The sequence below is a fragment of the Seriola lalandi genome, unplaced genomic scaffold (assembly GCF_002814215.2).
Source record: "Seriola lalandi dorsalis isolate HSWRI2012SDOR001 ecotype SW California unplaced genomic scaffold, Sedor1 jcf7180002054234, whole genome shotgun sequence".
NCBI classification, from domain to species: domain Eukaryota; kingdom Metazoa; phylum Chordata; class Actinopteri; order Carangiformes; family Carangidae; genus Seriola; species Seriola lalandi.
The window spans coordinates 638,464-657,467 of record NW_019524787.1 but is presented as its reverse complement, the minus strand read 5'-3'; the positions used below and the strand labels follow the sequence as shown (position 1 = coordinate 657,467).

Genomic DNA, 19,004 nt, shown 5'->3' with positions numbered 1-19,004 from the left:
GTTGGTCTAATATTCAGTTCAGAGTAGTGAAGACATTTACTTGGCCTTGGTGTGGATCCATGTCTGCTCAGTTAGAGCAGCACATGTAATTATGGTCTGGATTTAAATGTAGATTTGTCATCTAAACATTAAATCTGTGAACTCTGTGAACATAGTGTAACAAAAATGGGTGTCAAGATTAGTAAAGCTATTTATGCCAAATTCATTCACGACCTACGTCATGTAAATTCAAAATAGTAACATCAGACAATTTTTTCCTCTTTTTATGTGTCAGCAGTGAAAATTAGCCATGATGCAGGCTCCGGAAGTTTTTTTTTCCTGGGCAACTATCATGTTTTGCCCAAATGATGTACAAATGGCTTGATACAGTAAATAGTGCATGTAGCTGCTGTGAATGGGGGAGAAAATTCTCCAGGGGAAAATGTCCCCTGAATATAGACTGAAGTTGGGGCTAAGCCCCAACTGTTTACATTGTCTGGTTCCACCCCTGGACAGAGGACAGGTTTAACCAGCAGACAGCAGCAGAGGTTCATTTTTACATCCCATCTGGACTTTACTATTCTCTTACCTATTGTAGGCAGAAATGATACTTAGAAAATGTTTTTCTATGTGATTTTAGTAAAAACTGTCTGGAAAATCTATAGTACCAGAACTATGATGTTCATATTTGGTTATATGTGGACCTTAAATAAGACAATTTTTTAATTAGTATTATTCCATCCATTTTCTGCTGCTTATCCAGGCCCAGGTTGTGTTAAATGATTAATTAATGTTATCATTAGGAATTATTGGTACATACTGCTGGTAAGTGGTGACAATATGATATAAATGATTCATGCACCTGGTAAATAATTCTAGGTTATATCACCGCTAACAACACATAGAAGTCTAAAATGTGACATGGAAGCCCAACTTCATTTGTGAAGTGTCACAAGCCAGAAAGGTTGGAAATCAGTGGGTATCTTCAACAATATATTGTATTTTATAAAATGCTTATATAAGATCTGTAAAGTAACTAATTAATATAGCTTTAAGATAAATGTAGTGGAGTATAAAGTACAACATTTTCTTCTGAAATGTAGTGAAGTAGAAGTATAAAGCAGTATAAAATGGAAACACTCAGGTAAAGAACAACTGCCTCAAAATTGTACTTAAGTAGGATTACTTGAGTTACTTTCTACCACCGGCTACAAGTTGTGATACTAATAGTGGCTTTGCAGGTTTGACAGACAATGCATTCTTTTTTTACTATGCACTTTCTTGAGACCTTGGACAAACTGAGTGCAGGTAATAAAATGGTGGGCAAACATGTAATATAGCAGCAGTAATTGGGGTTTCAGTACTAAAAAATAAATACAACAGGAATGACAGAAAATGCATAAAAGCTGCAACTACTGTGTAAAAAAAAAAAAAAAAACCTTGAACTTACTTTATACCTGTATGGGCTATACTGTAAAACACATTTCCATATTTCCTGAAAAAAGGTGTTAATCATACATAATGTAATACATATAGCATGCCCACCTTGATCACCTTTGTGACTCAAAGCGTAGACACTGCTCAAAACATTTAGGATTTGACCTATTAGATATTTTGATTTTATACTGCATGCAGTGGGAAAGTATATTCACTTACTTTTCCAATCTCTAATTGTTTACAAGTTTATTTTACAGGTGGATAGTTCTACCCACTAATTATTGGACAATAGGAGACACCTTAGATGGAGCTTTAGTACATCACAGGCCTGTGACACGACGGTTAGATGAACACTCCTTATAGTCATAGACATTCAGAGTCTCCGCTCCACCTGATGTGCTTGTCTGTGGAATTTGGGAAAAACATGCAAACTCTTGGGAGGCAGCAATACTAACCACTGTGTAACCATACCACCCACATGTACAGTCGAATAAGACTCCTGCACGCAGAAAAATACACACACACACACATATTTCAGTCATCGATTTCCAGGGGAGCTTCCTGTAAGATTGCTCTGACTGCTTCAGTGCTGTCACAATGTGTCCCATAAAACAAAGGAAAACACATGATTTTATGCCTTTGCATGCAACTTACTGGAAAATGCAATTATGCTCAACATTAGTGCAGTCGGCTTTCAGATGCACTTGTAATTGTTGTGCCTCTCTAATTGAAGGTCTACTCCCACACACACACACACACACACACACACACACACTCTCTCTCTCTCTCTCTCACTCTCTCTCTCTCTCTCTCACTCTCTCTCTCTCTCACTCTCTCAGAGTGGTTGATGTTTTTGAAAGTTCCTGACAATAGCATGACACGTATTTTCTTACCATGGGTGGCCTTTAATTACAGAGACGGACATAAAGACACACAAACATACACACACAAGCACAAACGCATATCCTGACACAGTGTTCATAAAAGAGACAGACATGTTGCAAGTAATGAAACAAATTTATTGAATCTTCCAGTAGAGACTTGATATTCATGGAATAAAACTGCTTTTCTGGGAGCTTTACTGAGCAGGAGAGAAAAAAAACAAAAACAAAAGTGCAGACAAAAACAGAAAACGTTCAAAAATACAAAAAGAATGTAAAGAGTATAACAGTTTAATAGCAAAGAACTGCTCAAAGCATAAAAGAATTGAATGACAAAATCTGCATTTTATAAAAAAAAAAAAAATCATCTTGGGACATCAGGAACTGATACCCTTTTCTCAGTCAACAATTTAAATTTGAATACTCAACATTTTCCCATAACAGTCATTTAACAAGTTTTGCTCAGTCAATGTAATAAGAGAAAGAAGCACAGTCACTGAAATATTTATGTCCTCAATGTGACTCCGTATTTGACACATTTGATTTTGCTGCAGAGTATACAGCAAAGGACAAACTAAACTGCACTTGTATTTGCCTCTGCTTCATGTGATGTTTAGCTACCAGTCGTAAATGTGTAGCACTACTCTAACCAAACTATGCTTCGCAAAACCAGACTGCACAGCACATATTCTAATAGTGAATATATCTAAACACTATTTCTTTTTTTTTTTTAAAGTCATTTGAAACACGAGTGTAACACAAGATGAGCAACATTTAAACATTAGTCTTTTATGTCAGAAATGCCCTTTTAGTGCCATGCCCCACACTAAACCCCACCCTAAACTCTAAAACTCCCCTTAATTTGCCCTCATATTATTTTTCATGATTTGTGATATGGGATTTCATTATAATAACTTTACACTGCTTTAATTTATTAACCTAAAAAAAAAACACTTAGAGGAAACAGCATACTAGTTTAAGTGTCTGGAGATGATTAAAATTTTCAGTCATACTCATCATCCTCCAAGTCCCTGCTAACTTTGTACATGTCGTAAGTACATTTCATGCCAGCCTCATTACAGTCAGACAGAAAACAGCTGCTAACTGCAATTTCGGTGACCTGGAATGTCCCATAGTTCTTTTAACTACACACGTATATCTGGATTTTTGAGGGAATATTTAGATGCAAACTAGTTATGAGTCAGAATAATAGAACAATGAAAAAGAGACGTTGTGGGAGCAAGATCAGGGAGGATACTTGCGTCATGATGAGTGTGATGGTCTAATTATTACAGTTGGTCACAAAGATCAAGTATCTTCCAGTTTCATCACGCTCACTTTACTTACTCCTCTCCCAGTCTGTAAATGTGCCCAATTCAGACGTCCTTCAAGTAGAGAACAAACCAACCTATTTAACAACCCACCCGACCCTTGAGGTCCCAGATCAGCCAATGTTTTAGTCTAAACCTCTATCAGTTATTGACTGAACCACAAACCAGTCTGGGACCAGTTAGCCCCTATTCTTGCTACTTATACCAAAATGCTGGGGTATGGACAGCCACAGGGCTGAGGACATTGAAGCCTAGGAGACGGAGGATATAGGGTTGTGGGGGGAGCCCATCTGGGTTAGCACCTTATCCAACCACTGCAGGGGACCATGCAGGTGAATCTCAATCCAGCAGGGTGTGCTGGTCACATCCTGGCGGTGGTACTCTGCTCCCCAGCCCTGGAACATTTGGAAACACATTAGGATAAGGATGGGGACGCAGCTGTTCTTCTTTCTCCTCATTTTTAAAATGTATTCACTTCACATAATTTGGACTATCCAGCATGAACATTAAGATTTTGACTGGAAAATACAAAGATTTCTTTTAAAAGGATCAGCTCATTCTAAACTGTTTTTCCCCTGGTCAATAAGATAATAAATAAATTAAGACTCCGGCACAGCAGTATAATTCAATTGGGGGATGGTTACACACAATGAAAAGGGAAAAAAAGTCAAGAAAGGGCTGCACAAACAAAATAATTCAGCCTAATGAAGCATAGGTGAAACACATTGTCCACTCTTCCACTTGAAAACAAACATTTTGGAAGTTTTAACTTGGTCCAGTCCTGCGCGTTTTATGCCTCAAAACATCCAAAAGTCATTGAATGCTTTGCTTTCAGAATATACTATACTACACTGGAGTGAGCAGTATATTCTGATATTTTCTGCTGAGAAAATTTGACAATATGCACTGAGACAGTGAAATTTTAATGTTTATACTGCAGATGTTATTTGTAAGTCAGATTTTTGTTGGGATTCCTTTCTTGTAAAATAAAAACTTAAAAATTATGACGTTTTACAACAAAAGTAAATACTTTTATCTATTAGAATAGACTCAACCGATAGCCAGCGGAAACACAGTACTCTATAATAAGTTCAATATTAGCATAAGGCAGTGCAAAAAAATGTATACTATTCTTGGTTTTTCGTCTCTGACCAGCTTACCTTAACGAAGCTCATGCGAATGGTACACATCTTCGTGAGCTCATAAACGGCCTCAAAGCCGTGGTTGACGGATTGGGCCAACAGCTCAGCAAACTCCTGGTTGTTGAAAATCTTCAGGCTGCAGCCGCTGGGAATCTTACACACAGTTGTGGGATGGAAGCCATGGTGGTAGTTACAGTTACGACTCTGGACGAAGATACTGCTGTCACTCAGACATTCTGCGTATACCTCCCCACCGACATAATACAGATGGACACCTATGAGGAAGCAAGAGAGGATGAAGACTGGTCACCCGAAGACGCAGCAGTTTTGTCATCCTCAAAGAAAAAAGGCCCCAAAACATCATTGTGGTCAATATAAAATCAATACATGACAATGTTCATTCAATTTGTTGTCATAGTTCAGTTCTTTTCTTGATCCCAATCTGTATTGACAAAATAAATTGATTTAGTCTCGTCTGCTAACAGGCAGTGCACGTAGACATTGATGGGCTTTACATACTGCACCTTTGCCGATGTGCCGCCGGGTGTTCTCAATGGTGGAGTTGCGGTTGACGTTGGAGAGCAAGCCGAGACAGAATCGGTTGCGGTTGTTGGAGGGATCTGTGAAGCCATCGACAAGCACACTGGTAGAGGATGCCTGGAACGCCTCTCCGACACGATTGTTGAGCTCGTAGTAAACAATAGAGCACCAGTGCTTGGGTTCCTCATAGGCCACAGGCTGCACATCTGCGCAGGAAACAAATTAATAGGTCACAAGAGTGAGCTGAGTACACCGTCGATCCAGAGACAGAGGCAGACACATTTAATATACATTTAAGACTCCTTTGTGCAGACAAACTGCCAGGATCCACTGATGCCATCGGAGGCTCGGCTGTAAATCCTACTCACCCGTGCAATTATTTTTCCCAAATTGTCCCCTGCAGCCCGTAACAATAATTTTAATAAACAAATAGGACACACTGGCTACATTTGTGTGCATTTACGATGACCAAAATCAATGCAGATGCATCCGAAAGCATGCAGACTGTCTGTGATCTTTGTGCCAGCCTTTATTGAGCAGGCTAACAGTCAATAGAAGGGGCCTGGCTATGCTCTCTGTGCCTGCTATCTGAGGGAGAGCCAGTGCCAGCTGGCCTCACCCTCTCTGAGAGAGAGGAATAAATCATGTTTATCTAAGCACATACTTCTCCCAAACTTCCTCTGTAGCGTGGTACTGGCTAGCAGGTGTGTTTTGTCTGTCCTCTTCCCAGAGCTGGCCTACAATAGAGACCCACTCCCCTCTACAGGATGCAGCTTGTGGAAAAGAACTTAAAAACTCCCCATACTCCCACTTCCAACAAACATTTCAACAGCTATTCCCGCTATTGCTGTCACCATGTGTGGGCAGAATCTCTGGGCCTTGAGTGCATGATGATATTTGGATATTTAGATTGGAGGTTAAACCAAAAGTGAGGAACTTAAAAATCTCAACAATAATCCCTCATTGCATGGGAAATTTGTGTTTACTAAGTACGGCAAGTATGGTACGACAGAATGTTGGTCTGTAAACTGATGTTAACATTAGACAATTTGAGTAACATTTTAAAATTTGCCTTTGTTTTCATTTTCAAACCGGTTTGGGGGTTTGTTTAAAACCTGTCTGATCACCTGACTACTCGAGTGTCTTCCTCCATCGTTCCTCCATCCATTTCTTTTTCGAAATGGTGCCATGTTTCCAGGTATAGCAATTAACTTGGTGAGTACACTCTTAATATTACCAATAGAAATGATCACCAACACAATTACTAATATGACAGAATTTTCCTTTAAATCAAATGACTCTGGAGACCAATACATGTCCATTGCATAGTATATTACAAATTCATGAATGCCATGTTCAGATGTGTCTGTCCAACACAATAAAGCTAAAGCCACAAAGTCGAGATCGCAGCAATTATTGCACTGAATTTCAGATCTGAAAGTTGGAGGGAATTAGTGAATCGTAACATTAACGAGTTTTAAGTCATTACCACCCGCAGAGATGACATAAGCCCCGGCTTTTATAGGCCTCATAAAAGTGCTCTGAGGCCTAGCTTAATTTGCTGAGTCTTTGAGCTTCCCCTGGGCTCACACACACAGACGAAGCCTCACTGAAAACTAACAGATCCTTTTCCACACACTGTTCCGGTTTTATCTGACAGGATATGGCATAATAACCCCACTGATGTTCTTTTTTTGTATTTGGAGTTTGAGCACAGGAAAAAAATACCTTTAAAAATAACCAGCCTTCCCAGAAATCTTTGCACCTGCAGATCAAGGCGAGCAGGTGCAGACAGCTTTATGTGGATGATATCACTGTGAACACAAGGACGGGTGTGTGCGTATGTCTGAGTGTGCATGTGAGAGAGAGATAGTAACTGCCATGGTTACCTGCCCGATTGTTACTCTCTAGAGGCAAGGGTGGAGCCATGAGGTTGGTGTCCATTGGCTGGGGGCAATCCTGAGTCATTTGCTCCTCTGGGGGCATGTAGGCAGGAGGGGGAGTCTCTGCATAAAGAAGGGGGCAGAACAAAGAGAAGTGAGTTGTTGTTGTTGTTGTTGTTCAGTATAGACGAAAATGACGACAAGTGGAAGATAATTTACTGTCGGGTCTCACCTGGCATTTGGAATGGACTGCCGGGGTCAGAGCTGGATGGTGAATGAGGGAAAGTGGCGCTGCTGCCACTTCCCGGCGAGTTTGGGTAGCTGTTTCCTGGCGAGTGCGGGAAAGGCATTGTGTTGGCCTGAGCAAAGGACTCTGGGAAGGTGGCATTCTGGGGCATGTGCGGCTCGTTCTGTTGTAGAGGATTGCGGAAGCGAGGCAGCATTGTATGCTTGGCGTTGAACTCGCTGTTCCTCGGTACCAACACAGGTGGCAGCACTGAGGAGAGACAGAGAGATATAAAAATGGTCAAAACAAGTTTACAAATCCTTTTATAAACGTATCTACCAATGAGTAAACATAACACTGATGTGACACAGTGTGCATTCTATACATATTAAAGTTAGAAAATGACACTCGTTTTTAAATTTTGTTTCTTAGTTTTTAGTTCATTTTCTTTATGAAAATGTAATTTCATTTTGTTTAATTTCTTATTACTTGTGAATTTTATTGTATTTTGCATCTTACATACCTCCTTGAATGTTCTTATCTCATTGTTCTGTGATTTATGTGACTTGGCCACTGTGCCACTTCAACTGCCCACTGGATGTAATGAAGAACTTATATCTCTATATCCGTCTATGTAATAACTAATCATCTAATTCTTTCTGCACTGTAGACATTGTGTACAATCACACATATGCAAAATCTTCACATACACATTCAGTATGAATTCACTTATTTCAATCCAAGATAATAAATGAATCTCTTTCTGGCACTTTTCATGATTGAACATTCTGAGCGCAGATGTCCCTGCATTTTTTAAAATGTCGGCTTCCAGCCTGTTGGTCTTAGCCAGCAGTATTTGGCCCAGACTCTCAGGTTTCTGCTCAGAAAAGACATTTTGACACGAGCCATTCTTGAGGAATTCATCACTTAGGGTAAATGTCCTTGCTGATGTGAAGGCTATTCAGGTGCAGTACATACAAACCACAGAGATACGCTCCACTTGTGCCTATAAATACTTGTGCAGATAAATAAAGCTGGTGCTGAAATGTTAGACGGGGCCCACGCTGCTGTTCCTGCAGGTAGACCATGTGTGCTGCAGTGGGCCAGTGCATCAGTGTAGCAGTTTATTTCAAAGGTTACATGTAGAGCAGGCAGACAGCTGTGGTGCTTGGTAGAATAGTGAGGGGAGATTGACAGGATGTGTGTGTTTGTAGGTGGGTGGACAGAAGGGGAGAGGAGGGTGGTAGTGTGGACAGACAGGTGCTCTTGGGTTGAATCACCTCAGCCCCCCCGTCTTCCACCCGCTGCTAAAACAAAAAGTGTGCGAGGCAGGCAACAACTCTTTCCTCCCATTGTGTGACCGGCTTCCTTTTCCAGCCATCCTCAGAGAAACTGTGCGTGCAGTCATGGGTGTGTTTGTATCCTCGTTTTAGTAACACGCGTGCAAGTACGGGAGTGTGTGTGCCTGTGTGTGTCTACATGTGTGCATAAATGTTGGGAAAAAAAGGGAAAAAAAAAAGAAGGGCCTGCAGTACAGACCATGCCCAAAACAAAGCCCTCATTCTCCCCCGGATGGAATTTCCTGCTCCACACACACATGAAGGAACACACACACACACACACACACACACACACACACACACACACACACACACACACACACACACACACGTCCCTTTACACACCAAGCACCGTGCACACAGCTGTTTCTATCTTGTCAGCTGACCCTCAGTTTCTGTTAGTAAGAGGCCAAATAGTGTTTGATTTGTCTCATTTCTCCACTACCTCTGCAGTCAAAGCCCGAGGCTCAGAAGTGACCTGCCCGAGGATATTTGGCTAGGTTAGTATCATATTCTAAATCTCTTCTTGAGTGTTTTTTCTTACTTGTATTGTCTCTTTATTTCTTTTATTGTACAGTGTTGGAAAGGGTTTTATCTATTATGATTAGAATTTATATTGGATTTTAATTTGTTGTCTTTCATCTGCTGCCTTCTGAATAAGTGAATATCAGCAGAAGTCATTAGAGTACAGGAAAAGATTTCTACATACTCAGAAAGCTAATCAAAAAGTAAAATTTTAAAGTGTTTTTTTGGTAATATAATTATGATTTCTATAGATACACTGATCCTTCCACTCCTGCAACTCTCTCCATCTCTACTGATACTGAATCTGATACCTCATTTTAGGGTGTCTGCTGGTACAGATTTATGATTCAATACAAGTGCTTTTTTCCCCCCTCATTTAAAATCTGAATACCATAAAGTGAAAAACTCTTTAGAATGATTTTATTGTAGGATAACATGGGGCCATGGATTAATTATTGTAATACTAACATTGTCAAAGAATCTATATTTAATGTGGATCGGTCACATCATGGTCAACGTACTTCAGGTCAATATCCACATATATTCGTACATCCCTAGTTATTTCAGAATTGTATAACTCACCTGGACTGTCCACTCGTTTGTAGTGGTAGGGGTTGATACACACATCCTTCTGTTTGGAGCCAAAGGGGTACTCGCAGCACTCCAGGGCCTTCAGCTCATGATGGGACTGCAGGTCGGGCCAGCGCCACACCCGACAATAAATGACATGTGGCAGACCTTTCCTGTGGGACACCTGCAGCCGTCCGTCCAGGGAACGGGGGATTGTCACACAGTTACTGGGCTGACCTGGGCAGCTGAGAGCCCTCTCCAGCTCCTCCATGGCTCCCTTCTTCTTTTTCAGTTTCTTAACCAAAGCATCCACAGCCTTTTCAGCCCATTTCTCTTCCTCGTCTCCCTGCTTCCAACCCAGCAGCCGTTTGACCGCCGGGCTGGTGAAGGAGAAGAGTGAGGTGACGTTCATGATGGACAAGCCGCCCTCCTCCCCGCTCCCTTAAGTCCAAAAGGAAGTGTGAGCAGTGCAGCGACAGTCCAGTCTCAGAAGACAAAGGGTGATATACTACTTAAGTGTTTGGTTTTGTTTTTTGTTTTTTCAGATAATCCTCAGCTTTCTAGATGTCAGGTCAGGTCCTCTTGACAGCCACTTCCTAAAAGAAAAGGAGAGGCAGGTAAGCATCTGTGAGTAAAAATCTCCTTCAAAAGAGATTTCAAACACGATTCTACAGATCAGCTCAGCCGGCAGTGTCCTCTCCCTCACAAAGTTACTGCAACTAAGGTGAACATTGACCTCTTCTCCTTATACTTCATTCACGCTGATGTCTCACCAGGAAAATCCTTGATGAGGTGATGATGTCAGTTATAGTTGTTACAGCCATGTCAGTCATGGCTTCAGGGAAACTGGCAGAGGAGTCACAACAGACGCCCTCCTGTGAACATAAGTCCCAACTAGACATTCTGCAGATAGCTTCCTGTCCGTATGGCTTGTCACATTACCACCACTCGCTTAAATCATTTACAGCAAATTACTTTGCGTAAAGTATGCAGCTGACACAACCTATATGAATTTGGCCTGCAGGTTTAACACCTGATTCACTCTTTGGGGGGTTAAATCTGTCATCCTGGTCATTTCTTCAACATGTATTTCTTATGGTAGCTAAAATCTATCCGCAACTTAACCCTTCAACATTAGTGCATCTACTATACTCGTCATCGTTTTCTCAATTAAGTAATTGTTTCGGCCATAACATGTCATAAAAGAAAGGGTCCAAAGTAACGTCTTCAAATTGCCTTTTTTCTTATGAGTTCTTAGTTTTTCCTTTTTTCTGACCATCACAGAACAAATATCCATTTTACTGTGATGTAAATTTCTGTCAATTATATATCTATACTTTAACAAACCAATTTGTTCAGCTTTAGTAGGAAATGTTCATTATCAATTAATCCATGTTTCAAATAATCAATTCAAATAATTACAATTTACAATTTCCCACATCCACATACAATAACATTTCATAAAACAGAGAAAGGAAACAAACCCTCACATCTGAGAAGCTACAGCCAGCAAATGTTCGACACTGTTAGCTGATAAATGACCTAAACAATTAATCTTACTCTTACATTTAGTCATTTGGCAGGCACTTTTATCCAGAGCAACTTACAAGTGATCTTATATCAAAATAATAGTCAATTAATTTCATGACAAAAGATTTATTAACACCAGATTTAGTTAAGTTTTTTCAGAAGTTATGATTGTGCTACTTCACGTTCACTCATCAATATGCAGAGCATGACCACAATAACATGAACAATCAAATATAATAACTATGAAATCATACCTTAATCAATTTGTTAATTAAAATTAATTATTTTCATTATCCGTCTGGAGCCAGTTAATTTTTAGTACTTCTGCTTCAAAGTGACTTAAACAATTAATCAATTATGAACATTTTTAAGCTTCTTGCAAATAATTGACTTTACTTATTGCCTTCTTATAGTTTGACTTGATATAACTGCAAACCATTAGTCAATTATATGGAAGATATGAAGAGTCTTTTAAATTTCAGAGGAAGGAGACTTTCAATGGGCAGCCTGCTGAGGCAAATGTTCTCTAGAGCTTTAACACCACCAACCAACAAACACTGGTACTGGGCAGGAATCTGGCAATGTGTGGGACAATAAAAAGGAAGTGCATGTGGACCCCAGGATAAATGTGCCCATTCACTTGAGTCCCACAGGAGCAATTCAGTAGCCAGGAGGTGCACGCATTCTAGCTGTTAAAAGGGAAAACAAGAGTGCATTGAGCTCTTCCAGTTCAACCTTCTTTTCAAGTTTTTCTGAATGCAATTAGGGAGATAAAACATAGTTACGGTTGAGGTTTGGCTGCACATAAATGTTCAGATGCAATCCCAGATTCAAATAAACAGGTTGTCAGAAATTCTCCACCTTTTATCTGTACTGACTCACGGGTGAGGATGCATCACTCTCTGACAGTAAAGCCTGCAGTATATTGGATTTCCTACGCGCAGGAACAAATACATCATTAAGACTGCTCTGTAGTTATTCTTGGCCCTTCAGATTATGGGATGAATAGCAATTTCTATCTTTGTCAGCTACTGCATGTGTAGGCTGTATCACACTGACAACCGGGGGGGGGGGGGGGGGGGGGGTGAACAGGTGCAGTTTACAATGCATGTGTGTTGTGGACGCACTTACTACTGCCAACCACTACACTCACTGGAAAACTGCAAGTTGCAACGGGCTAATCAAAAGTGACGCTGAACCACTAACAAATGAGGGAGAGACATATGAGTGGGCGGGGGTGTGTCTATATGTGTGTGTGTGTGTGTGTGTGTGTGTGTGTGTGTGAGAGAATAAGGAAAATCATATTTCAAAACTGATTTCTCTTGTGTCTCAAGACCCAACTATGATATCACACCCTGCTATAGCATCATAAGACTACTATTCTCCACCATCAGAGAGGCAGGAAACAGGCTGCGTAGTTATGTCTTCATATCTGTCATCTCCAGCACAGCAGCGACATCACTTCCTCTTGCTGAGAACAGCAGGATTTTCTTCAGATGGGGGGTAGGAGAGAAAATGGTTTCCTTAACTGGCCAACTCTGACCTCTTTCTTTCATTTGTAGTAAAACAGTTAAAATGGGGGAGAAAGGGTCAGAAATGTCATAGGTGTTCAGTCATTGAAGTAGCTGGATTTCTCAAACTTCATATACAAACGACTCCCTATATAAGTGATGGATATTGATACAAAAAGAAGGACTCAGACAAATTTCCATCACAATTTCTCAGGGTCTTTTTTTTCCACTTTTTTATGTTGAAGGCCTACACTACATTGAATGGTGACTTGAGAGAGATAGGAGACAGAAACGTAAATAGATAAAAACACCCAGAAATAGGCAAATGGCAACATTTTCATACAACATGTTATATAATACATATATTTGAAAAAAATTAACAAACAAAACATACTAGATAACACCTTTTTGCATTTAACAGAGAAGGCTTACTTTTTAAAATTTAAATCAGGAAACATCTGGTCAAAGACACAGTAAACAAGATTGTAAATCTGACCAGACGTTTGATACCTACTTTCGACACATGTCTGTTGGTCCCAGAAAAGTCCTACCCATTATTGGTGCTGGCTGGCTACTGTTATAGGTTGTAGATTTCATCAGATCACTTGATTTTAAATTGAGTATTATGGGGGGAATCTCTAAAATCTGATGCACCACTATACAGCGACCTTGACAGTGTCTTTTGCAAAACTGACTCAGAGCACATCTTCGCACAAAGCAAAACACAGAATTCAGAGCTGAATGTGGAGCATAACAATAAAACATATAGTTCATAAAGGCAAAAACAGAAACATCACGTTTGTATCAGGGTCACCACCCAGACACAGAGGGAGTCGTTTTGATCCACTTCCAGCCACAGAGCTGCTTTGATGGCCTCTCAGTGACAGCTAGCACTATCAGCACAAGTTCAGGACTAACACACAAAGACGAGCTTTAATCCATTTCAGATGGAAGATTCCAGAAAGTTCTGTACTGTTACATTTGGAGCAGGCTTCACAATCCTCTGCTGTCCTTTAGCTGCAGCTGGAGACCATATCTCTTGGATATTTCCAACCATGACAGTTAGTAACATCTGACTGATGGCCTGACCACATGCTTATTTAAAGGGTCTGATATGTCTTTGTGCTGCTTCTTTGGACAATGCTAGTTTACAGTTGTCTGTGAGGCAGTCAAAACATAAAGGCGCCATTGTGTCTCCCTGTTCCTATACCTATGCATAGACTGGGATGTGCGCATGTTTGCGTTTTTGAGCACCAGATTTCAGAATCATTCCCTGAAACTTTATACTATTTATAAAATTTGTGTTCACATGGAGGCAGTTTTGAAGATTGTCTTAAGAAATATATAGTGAATACAGTACGTTTGTTTTAAATCTAATCAAAATGAAAAGTAAAAGCTCTTCAGAGAAAATTCTGGCACACACTTTGTGAAAGATCTTTCATTCAGTAGTTTGAGTCTCAGTTGTGTTAATATTAGCTGATTTCTGTTAGCAGTTAAGAGACGTTAATATTGCAGGCAAAATGCAGATTTCTGTGAACTGACAAGCAACAAACTGTACAGCTGCACTGATCTCATCAATTCTTGTTTCCATCTTCGTGGAGCTATTTTTTTTTTTTTTTTTTTTTATGGACAAAGCTATTTTTCTGACTCTGGCCCAAGAAGATGACATCCTGATTCTTAATCCCACCTACAAACCTCTGATTGGCTCAGTTGTTTTCCAACTGGAAAAACAGCTGTCAAAAATCTGTGAAAAATCCCCTTACAACTTCCCAAGGTGACATCTTCAAATTGCTTGTTTTGTCCACACAAATGTATTTAATTTCATTTATAAAACAGAAAAAGCAGCATCACATTTGAGAAGCTAAAACCAGTGAATTGGCTGATTAACTTAAATAACTAATTGGTCTAGGCCTGCAACTAATGCTTACTTTCATTATTTAATCTGCTCATTATTTCCTTAATTAATCGTGTCAAAAAGTCTAAAAACCAAAGATATTCAGAGTACAGTCACACTAGACAAAGAAAACCACCAAATCCTCACAAGTGACAAGCGGAAACTGATAGATTTTTGGCAATTTTGCCCCCCTGACAAACCCTCAACATTCCCTTCAGCCGAGTCCAAGCAACACTGTCTCACTGTTGTGTTAAGGGTGCCTTGTTATGGCCATCAGTTAGCCCATCTGAGGCTAATGGGAGCACAGAGTGGGATCATGCGACACTGACAGGCGGAGGCTTTGACCCACCTGGTGCGAGCTGTTAGCCACTACACTAGCCCCATGGATCATTTTGCACCGCTCCAGTGTCTGTTAATCAATTTAGGCCTGGGCTGTGTAGGATGAGGAGGCAGTAATGATGCTCTCTGGACCCTCCCCAGGGACGGAGCATTATAAAGAAGCTACATTATTTATCAGCAGGGTCCTGGATGGGGCCTCCATTAGCCCCCCGCTCATTGGAGTCACTGGCTATAAACAGAGGAGTGCAGGAAGAGAGAGAGAGAGAGAGATAAAGAGAGAGAGAAAAAGAGAAAGGAGGAATGGTGCAGAGAGGGAGAGAGAGGGAGAGAGTGACTGCAAAGCCAGAGATCTAAGACAGAGTGAGTGTTTTGGAGAGAGAGAGATTGAGAACACTCGTATATCTTGTCTCTTCACTGAGCACTTCTGGATTAAGTGCCTTCAAGAGTCATTACTGAGTAAATAGTGACACTACAAGGATGCAATATATGCCTTTTCACAAATAGAAATCATGGCAATTCAGCCATGAGGTATGAAAGCATCATTGGAAAAACAGCTACGGCAAAGTTCAATATCCCTTTGCCTTTATTCCTAACCACTGAAAAAACTGACTTATCTTATCAGCAATAAAATAAGGGCTGAGTCAGGTCTGAAATTTTGATTATTATGATAGTGAGTTCCAGTGCAGACACCAAAACAATAATTTTTCCAATTCCTTACTTTGACAAATATAAACAATTGATTGAATAATTAGTTGGTAACTGTAAATGACCCTTGCCTGTATAAAATATTCTGAAATTGGCTAAATATTACTTTAAACCAGGGACTATCTGATCAAAAAATGTTCACAAAGGATTGCAAATCTGATCTGTAGTTTGATGCCAGCTTTTAGCATTTGACAATTTTTGACACTCAGTGCTACAACGAAAACCCATTTTTTAAAAAGGGATTCCTTTAATTTTGTTATGAAAAAATTGTGAGTACAATATGTAATGACCATGTCATTTTAACTGCAATTTCTTTATAATCATTGGCAAACATGTACAATAACATATCTCCAATAACCTAACACTGGCTGATACGTCAGCTCGTCCTGTTTGAGAAAAGTATTGAGGTTCAATGGCCAGACTATGCAGATTTTTGCCACAGTCATACAAAGAGCAAAGCCTGAAATAACCACAGTCAGACATGAAGTGCCCTTACGGGCTAGACATGGCATTGACCTGACAGGCTCCTTAAACTCACTGGGGTCACTTTTCTTCACAAACACCAATACATCCACAGCCCTGGCCTAGTAAAGATTTCACTATAACACAAGTGAATGGAAACCAGCTACCACATCACTTCATGTACCATACGGAAAACACTGTAAAAAAAACTCTGTGTGGTCAGTATTGTCCAGACCTAGTGGGGCTGTACTGGGATCAGATTCTTTATGTCCCAGACATAGCAGTCCACACATGACTGTAGACATAACTAGCAAACACATGGGGTTTCAAGCAGCTATGTCAACCATGCTTGGCACTCAGTGTTGGGTTAGTGTTGTGTTAGGGTGGACACCTCACCCCGACACATGGCAGGCTATGTTGTCCTGACCGTACAGACAAACGGGAGGGTTTTGACGTTGCTCACTACTGTTGTGACTGACTCTCTGGATACAGGAATGCTGCTAACCTATATTTACACCTTGTAGTTGAGTAGTTTTTACCTTTGCTATGATTATAGATAGCTATATAGATAGGCATTAATAAGACTAATGTTTGACTGAGGTATACCGAGGCAAATAAATTGTTTATGCTATGATTTGCATGTATAAAAAAGGGAATTACGCTCATAAAAGCCAATCATATCTGCATATCCATTTAATAAAGAGCCGTCATCCTCATTTCAGTCCTATAGGAACACCATTTGTTTTATTTCATACAGAATTTAAAGCTGCATACCTTGACAACACAGAACAATAAAACAAATGGAAGTAAATCACGGACAAGGACAAATTCCTGTCCTTTAGGTAATCTGATATGTCATCTTCAATAATGTCAAGAGATCTAGCCTTAGCTGCTGTACGTCTCTCTCTTAGTCTCTCTCTCTCTCTCCCCCTTTGTCCCTCTCTCACATAAACACTTACACAGACAAACAGATTCATAAACACATTGACATAACTACAAACACACACATGGGACACATGTCCTGTGAAGCACTCCAATGCACCAGTTGAAATAGCCTCAGTGAGTCTGCAGCAGCCAGAAGACAGTAGAGAAAGGAAACCAACAATATGTAAGAGACTGGCATGTGGATTTGTAACCAGTGTGGGGTAATATACTGCATATATACTTCCTTATTCATAATACACTAATTAGTAGCATCAAAAAATTGATCATTAACATGTGAAAGCTAAAAAAAGGCCACCCAACCATCCATTTCCTGTAGTTTAACAAGCCAAAAAGAAGTAAACCATGTGTTTACCACTAAACCACTATCATATGGCAAAGAGTTGAAATGATTAGTTAATCGATTAGCTGACTGTCAGAAAATGAATCAACAATTTTGAATTTTTAACAATTTATGTCCTTTTTTTCTAGTACAAATGCTAATTATCTGCTGTTTCTTGCTTCTCAAAATGTCAGGATTTGCTGATCATGGTTTTATATCGTTACATATTCAATATCTTTTGGTTTTAGACAGTTGGACATACAAATCAGGCAACCTGAAGACATCATCTTAGACTTAAGGAAGTTGTGATGGTAAATTTTCACCACTGATTAACATTTATTATTTTAGAAAATGCTTAACACAAAGAAATAACCTACCATTCCACATCCTGTAGCTTAACGCCCTACACCATGTGTTTAACAGCAGCAGAATAACCCATATTCCCTGCTGAAGCCACCACATAGTTTACACTTACATATGCTTGTACTGATGCATGCTTCAGGGTGACTTAAACACAGCTGATGGTGCTTTTAAGTGTTCAAAGCAGCCTTTCTACAGCATTCTTACTGGAACTTAGTTTTGACACAATATACAGTAAGTTAGCTTACATTACTACAAGATTACGATAGTTCTTTATCAAAACACTTGTTTTTAACACGTAGCCTGGGAAATTAGTTTACACCTTCATGCAAATGTGGCTAAATTTGAAACCCCAGTCTGATACTGGGAGTAAAAGGAAGAAAAAAAAAAGTTTGAAGCTGCCAAGTAGATACATTGTTGAGTTGGTGACCCGTTTGGATCTACTTCCTTACAACAGTGGCCATGCACACTGTTACGAGAGAAAATACAGACAAACAAACTTTTCATTTAGCATGTTATAAACGAAATCAAAAGTTTACAGTACCTTTTTCTTTCACTGCAGCCCCCTCTCTCTCTATCTCTGTCTCCTCCTGTGTACTCTCTCTGCCTGCCTTCGGTCTGCTCGGCCTGGCGTCAGTGAGTCGCGGAGCCGTCTCACCCTCCGCTGAGCGCCAGTATCACGCCGCGGGATGCAGTCCCGACAATAACAAGACCTACTTTTCACACGTCTAATATCTTCATTCACCGTGTGGAAATGGATTACATAACTGTGGAACAATGCGTTTTTCTCTCGCTAATTTAGAAGGAGAGTTTCTTTTCAGATGTCTGAGTTTGTTGCTGCAAAAACTGCTGGTTGCAGTGGGGTGAAATGTTGCTTGTTTGAGAGAAGGAAAGGAGAAAGGGGGTCTCTTCATTTCAGAGGTTCCATGCAAAGTATGGACCCTCAACCCTTTTCAAATACAACAAAATCATCTTAAATAGTACAAAACATTAATTAGCCTACCAGACAATCAGTCTCAAACACAGGCTATGTAACTTCAAACTGTGAAATGGCCCATTTAGAAACATTCAGTCATTCTTCTCTA

General features: G+C 40.0%; 1 protein-coding gene across 1 annotated transcript; it reads right to left on the bottom strand.

Annotated features, from left to right (window-relative positions):
* Positions 1-2,414: 2,414 nt before the first annotated feature.
* On the bottom strand, positions 2,415-18,589 carry smad1 (SMAD family member 1). Its single transcript, XM_023404214.2, has 7 exons — positions 18,464-18,589; positions 9,867-10,450; positions 7,426-7,689; positions 7,200-7,316; positions 5,295-5,516; positions 4,789-5,045; positions 2,415-4,023 (listed from the first exon to the last, which is right to left on the bottom strand). The coding sequence occupies exons 2-7, from the start codon at positions 10,264-10,266 to the stop codon at positions 3,880-3,882; spliced, it is 1,404 nt and encodes a 467-aa protein (XP_023259982.1). The 5' UTR covers positions 10,267-10,450; positions 18,464-18,589; the 3' UTR covers positions 2,415-3,879.
* Between the last annotated feature and the right edge of the window lie 415 nt (positions 18,590-19,004).